The sequence below is a fragment of the Dermacentor andersoni genome, chromosome 7 (genome assembly GCF_023375885.2).
Source record: "Dermacentor andersoni chromosome 7, qqDerAnde1_hic_scaffold, whole genome shotgun sequence".
Lineage (NCBI taxonomy): Eukaryota > Metazoa > Arthropoda > Arachnida > Ixodida > Ixodidae > Dermacentor > Dermacentor andersoni.
The window spans coordinates 87,923,080-87,929,550 of NC_092820.1; the positions used below are offsets into that span (position 1 = coordinate 87,923,080).

A 6,471-nucleotide genomic window follows, 5' to 3' on the forward strand; every position below is an offset into this window, starting at 1 on the left:
TGTCGCGCTCTCGAACGCAAGCACGCAATTTTATAGCGTTCTCGCGTGGCCGTGGCTTAACGGCGTGTACCAAGCGTGTGTTTACATAAACGCGAGCTCGAGTCCACACTGGCCGTCGCCAAATTAGCTGGTGCCCGTAGACGGCGACAAGTCCACCGCCATTCACGCAAATATCGCAAAAGTAATGATTAAAGCATGTTCACGCTTAGCATGACGCTAGCCGTGTGCAGTTAATTCAGAAATGATTGGCGCATAAGCAACGTCGTGCTGTCTTTTCAGGAGGTGGCAGCGCGCCAGCGAGCCAACTGACCGACGAGTTGGAGCGAGTTGGAGCTGCCGCATCGCATATGTCGACGCGGGTGCACAACCCGTTCGACAGTGACCGTGGGCGCCACGTCTTTACTGTTGGATCGCAAGTCACCCCGAGTGTCGCCTCGCTGCTTCAACCGATGCAAGTGGAGTCGCTGGAACCGCCCGATGGTATGCGAATTACGAAGGCAGCTTTTTGGAAGCAAGTGGTTGATCGTACTGGGCGAGCACAGATGAGCAAAGGAGTTGCACCAAAATCTCTCATTCAGAGAGGAAGCCCTGTAAACATTCACTGCTTGCACATTTATTGTTTACATTTAGCCAAACAAGTGGCTCACAACACTTGTATGAGCACTGTCCTAACGTTTGACGTGTTGACAATGATTGCTCTCTGCTGGTAGCTTCTGTTCATTAGTGCAGTGAAAATCACGAGGCTTGTACTTGAAATCCACATGTCTGCCACTAGTATAGTGCATGTGCTACTTGCTCTGCACTGTGCAAGTCCCCGAAGAAAACAGAGCTGTGACTAGTTGCAGGGCTTCATACATCGAGGGCTTCATACAGTGCCCTGCGCAAATCAGTATCAATGCTACCAGCCAACCTTGCCTATCACATAGCTAGCAAAAGAGCCAGCTTTTAAGAAACCCCAGGAGTATGCCCCCATTCCTGCTGTGTGCTTTAAATATTTCAACAGGGGTAGACAGTGAACTGCTACCACTGATTGCTATTGTGCGAGTAAAAATCCAAAAGGAGAAAAAGCCAGCTAAACTATATGGGCTGTAACATTATTAATTTATTGAATTTCATTAAGCACATACATATTCACTAATTCAGCCCAGTCCTTGATATTCTATAGTACACAAGGTATAGTGTCGCAAGTGCTTGTAGTTGCTCACTCGGATAAGTGGAAGCAAAATTTGTGTTCACACAGTCAGTCTTCATGCATATTGTTATCATAAGTTGTGTTCAAAGCTAACAGTTGCAAATGTCTTCGCAGATAACATATATCAGTGGGATTCGCCGGCAAGCCCTGTTGATGACAGCAGCCAGGACACACAAAATTGAGCAGTCACAGCTGAGATGTCAGCAGGACCAGTCGACCCGCAGCCAGTTGCCCCGCAGCCAGCTGCCCCGCAGCTGCCTTCCCCATTACCGGCTGCAGCGTCAGAGGCTACCTCGCGAGGCTCGATTTCTGTTGTACAAAGCAGAATGTTTGCAACGAAAAGGGCAGCCCTTGAAGAAGAGCTCAGTGCCCGCATTCAAGGTGTTGAAGAGGACAGCAAGCGGAAGAAGCGGGAGCATGTGCTAAAGATGAAACTAATGCGTGCGGAACATGCGCTTCACATGAAGCAATCGAAGCAGCTACACGAGATGGAGTGTGCGACCAGGAAAGCGAAGCTCCAGCTTCTCCAGCTGAAAATAGCTGCAGTGAAAAAAGGCAGTGAATAAAATGGGACAAACTCTTTTATTTTGAATATGCATTGTGTTTTGCTCGGGAAAAATTTAGGAAAAATATTGCTGAATAAGACGTGCTCGTGTTCTGAAGCCACTCGCTGAGTCAACGGGCTGTGGTCCTTGAGCTTGTGAAGCTGGGGAGGGTTGCTGACTGTTGCATGGGTCAGGAGGCAGTTCATCACTTTGACGGTTCCGGCCAAAGTTGTGCAGAGCTGCACACGCCGTTACGACAATGGCAGATGTTTTCGTTTCTATTTGTAATTTCATATCAAGGCATGGGAATCTTCTTTTCCAGATGTCGAAAGCCCTTTCGACGGTGTTCCGTGTCCGGATTTGAGACTTGTTATACCTGAATAAAAAGATGTGGCATATTTTCGTGTATTGCTCTATGTTACTGTGATCATGCAGTCATACACACCTGTACTCTGGGCTGTCTGTGCTTCCAGGATTTTTTATTGGTGTCATGAGGTATGGTCGGCAAGCATACCCCATGTCTCCAAGGAGTACGCCAGGTATAGTCCCCTCTTCATATCGAGCTCTTGCACTGCTGTTGTCAAAAATTCTGCTGTCGTGGGCTGAGCCCGGCCAGCTTGCAACCAAATCAAAGAATTCAAGTTGAGGTGCTGTGATAGCCTGCAAACACGCCCCCCCCCCCCCCCAAAAAAAAAAGAATGAAGTTGATTTTTTTGCAACTGCTCTTTATTAACTGCAGATATTTTTTCAAGTTTATATGAAGAGTACCAGCAATGTCCTTGTTACAATAGCGATCAAGTGCGTCCTAAAAAAATCTCGTATTTTAACTTTAATGGAATACTATAAATTTCTGTTGGAGAAAATTGAGTGAAGCAGATATTTAGCTTTATGGAGCTCGCAACCTGATACACTCGGGAAGTCACGCACATTTTTGTTTATTCCCGGCTGCGTTTATTACCATTGTAATGGGAGGCCGACGTAGATTACAAAGCACAACAATGGTAACCACTACCATAGAGGAAATGCAGCCTTGACAAGCGTTAGCAACGGCAGCGCATTACTGTATTGGCCGTACTTCTGTCTGGAAGAATTTTTAGCGCAAGTCTGGTTGAGTAAACGGGAAAAAAAGCGACAGAGACACGTTTTTTGCGCAACTCTGGGTGAGTAAATAGAAAAAAATGAGAGAGACATTCTCGTCTTGGCCTCTTGTTTTTTTTTTTTTTTGCCCTGTTCATTCAACCTGCATTGGGCTAAAAACAAGACAAGACCATGCTGTAAAGACTTCTAAAAACTAAGATATTTGAAGAAGTGCCTCTGTCTGCCGCATAAAAGAGCGCGTATTTCACTTACCTGCACATTGAATGAGAAATATCCCTTCCTGTTTCTGAATACTTCGGCGTCGTTTCCGCCTGGACTTTTGATCCGCGCGTGGGTGCAATCAATGCAACCAGTTACCCTGGGAAATTTCGCCTTCTTATAAAACTGGTGCATGACTTCATGCATTTTCCCCGGGTCGGGGAACTTGACAAGCGCAGGGAACAATGTTTCGGCAATCATTGTAGACACCCGCGTGACAACACGGGAAACAGTTGGCTGCGACACGTTAACCAGGTCTCCTGACACAACCTGAAAAGTTCCTGCGCCGTAAAAACGAAGTGTCACGAGCAGTTGCAACAGCGGCGGCACAGGGCAACCACGTCCGTCCGTGTTCTCATGCAGCAGCAACATGGACAGCAGCTCGAGCACAGCTGCCTTCGAGAAACGGTATCTCGCTAAAAACTCCTGATCATTGAACACCTCCATGGGATTCTGGCGCTCCCTAAGGTTCCGCTGCAATGGCAGCACAAAACTGTAGGCTTGGTGGTCCTCGATTTCTTCCGCACGGTTCACAAAATCGATGAACTCGCTGAAGCTGTCGTCGTAGCGCGCCGCCATGATGGAATGGATAAGGAGCCGTTAAGGCACCTCAGATGCTACCTCAAGGAGGCTCCCCCGTCGCGAACTTAAGTTGGGCTTAAGGGGGTCGCTGAGGGCAAGGTCTGTTCTTGAAACGCGTTAAGGAGCCGAAAAGGTAAGGAACACTAAAGATAAGGGTGAGGTTGGTTTGTGAATACGGCGGTTAATGTCATCCGCCCACCTAACTTTCTGCCGCCCCCTACTACGCTTCCCTTCCCTTGGAATCCAGTCCGTAACCCTTAATGACCATCGGTTATCTTCCCTCCTCATTACATGTCCGGCCCATGCCCATTTCTTTTTCTTGATTTCAACTAAGATGTCATTTACCCGCGTTTGTTCCCTCACCCAATCTGCTCTTTTCTTATCCCTTAACGTTACACCTATCATTATTCTTTCCATGGCTCGTTGCGTCGTCCTCAATTTCCGCAGAACCCTTTTCGTAAGCCTCCAGGTTTCTGCCCCGTAGGTGAGTACTGGTAAGACACAGCTGTTATACACTGTCCTCTTGAGGGATAGTGGCAACATGCTGTTCATGATTTGAGAATGCCTGCCGAACGCACCCCAGCCCATTCTTATTCTTCTGGTTATTTCAGTCTCATGATCCGGATCCGTGGTCACTACCTGCCTTAAGTAGATGTATTTCCTTACCACTTCCAGTGCCTCGCTACCTATCGTAAACTGCTGTTCTCTTCCGAGACTGTTAAACTTTACTTTAGTTTTCTGTAGATTAATTTTCAGACCCACCCTTCTGCTTTGCCTCTCCAGGTCAGTGAGCATGCATTGCAATTGGTCTCCTGAGTTACTAAGCAAGGCAATATCATCAGCGAATCGCAAGTTGCTAAGGTATTCTCCATCAACTTTTATCCCCAATTCTTCCCACTCCAGGTCTCTGAATACCACCTGTAAACACGCTGTGAATAGCATTGGAGATATCGTATCTCCCTGTCTGACGCCCTTCTTTATTGGGATTTTGTTGCTTTCTTTGTGGAGGATTACGGTGGCTGTGGAACCGCTATAGATAGCTTCCAGAATCTTTATATATGGCTCATCTACACCCTGATTCCGTAGTGCCTCCATGACTGCTGAGGTTTCGACTGAATCAAATGCTTTTTCGTAATCAATGAAGGCTATATATAAGGGTTGGTTATATTCCGCGCATTTCTCTATCACCTGATTGATAGTGTGAATATGGTCTATTGTTGACTAGCCTTTACGGAATCCTGCCTGGTCCTTTGGTTGACAGAAGTCTAAGGTATTCCTGATTCTATTTGCGATTACCTTAGTAAATACTTTGTAGGCAACGGACAGTAAGCTGATCGGTCTATAATTTTTCAAGTCTTTGGCGTCCCCTTTCTTATGGATTAGGTTTAGGTTAGCGTTCTTCCAAGATTCCGGTACGTGCGAGGTCATGAGGCATTGTGTATATAGGGCGGCCAACCTTTCTAGGACAGTGTTCCCACCATCCTTCAACAAATCTGCTGTTACCTGATCCTCCCCAGCTGCCTTCCCCCTTTGCATAGCTCCCAAGGCGTTCTTTACCTCTTCCGGTGTTACTTGTGGGATTTCAAGTTCCTCTAGACTATTCTCTCTCACCTTATCGTCGTGGGTGTTACTGGTACTGTATAAATCTCTATAACACTCTTCAGCCACTTCAACTATCTCATCCATATTAGTAACGATATTGCCGGCTTTGTCTCTTAACGCACACATCTGATTCTTGCCTATTCCTAGTTTCTTCTTTACTGCTTTTAGGCTTCCTCCATTCCTGAGAGCCTGTTCAATTCTATCCATATTATAGTTCCTTATGTCCGCTGTCTTACGCTTGTTGATTAACTTAGAAAGTTCTGCCAGTTCTATTCTAGCTGTAGGGTTAGAGGCTTTCATACATAGGCGTTTCTTGATCAGATCTTTCGTCCACACTATGGTCCTCTTCCTGGGTTAAAGCCGAATACCTGTTCTGTAGCTTGATCCGGAATTCCTCTAGTTTCCCTCTTACCGCTAACTCATTGATTTGTTTCTTATGTACCAGTTTCTTCCGTTCCCTCCTCAAGTCAAGGCTAATTCGAGTTCTTACCATCCTATGGTCACTGCAGCGCACCTTGCCGAGCACGTCTACATCTTGTATGATGCCAGGGTTCGCGCAGAGTATAAAGTCGATTTCATTTCTAGTCTCACCATTCGGGCTCCTCCACGTCCACTTTCGGCTAACCCGCTTGCGGAAAAAGGTATTCATTATCCGCATATTATTCTGTTCTGCAAACTCTACTAATAACTCTCCTCTGCTATTCCTAGAGCCTATGCCATATTCCCCCACTGACTTGTCACCGGCCTGCTTCTTGCCTACCCTGGCATTCAAATCGCCCATCAGTGTACTGTATTTTGTTTTGACTTTACCCATCGCCGGTTCCACGTCTTCATAGAAGCTTTCGACTTCCTGGTCATTATGACTAGATGTAGGGGCGTAGACCTGTACAACCTTCATTTTGTACCTCTTATTAAGTTTCACAACAAGACATGCCACCGTCTCGTTAATGCTATAGAATTCCTGTATGTTACCAGCTATGTTCTTATTAATCAGGAATCCGACTCCTAGTTCTCGTCTCTCTGCTAAGCCCCGGTAGCACAGGACGTGCCCGCTTTTTAGCGCTGTATATGCTTCTTTTGGCCTCCTAACTTCACTGAGCCCTATTATATCCCATTTACTGCCCTCTAATTCCTCCAATAGCACTGCTAGACTCGCCTCACTAGATAACATTCTAGCGTTAAACGTTGCCAGGT

The 6,471-nt window shown here is 46.5% G+C and overlaps 1 protein-coding gene across 1 annotated transcript; it reads right to left on the reverse strand.

The window, feature by feature from the left end:
* Positions 1 to 1,188: 1,188 nt before the first annotated feature.
* Positions 1,189 to 3,672, reverse strand: LOC126534144 (putative nuclease HARBI1). The gene is made up of 3 exons (XM_050181371.3): positions 3,088 to 3,672; positions 2,183 to 2,397; positions 1,189 to 2,113 (listed from the first exon to the last, which is right to left on the reverse strand). Exons 1-3 carry the CDS (start codon positions 3,670 to 3,672, stop codon positions 1,813 to 1,815), a joined length of 1,101 nt encoding a protein of 366 aa, XP_050037328.1. The 3' UTR covers positions 1,189 to 1,812.
* Between the last annotated feature and the right edge of the window lie 2,799 nt (positions 3,673 to 6,471).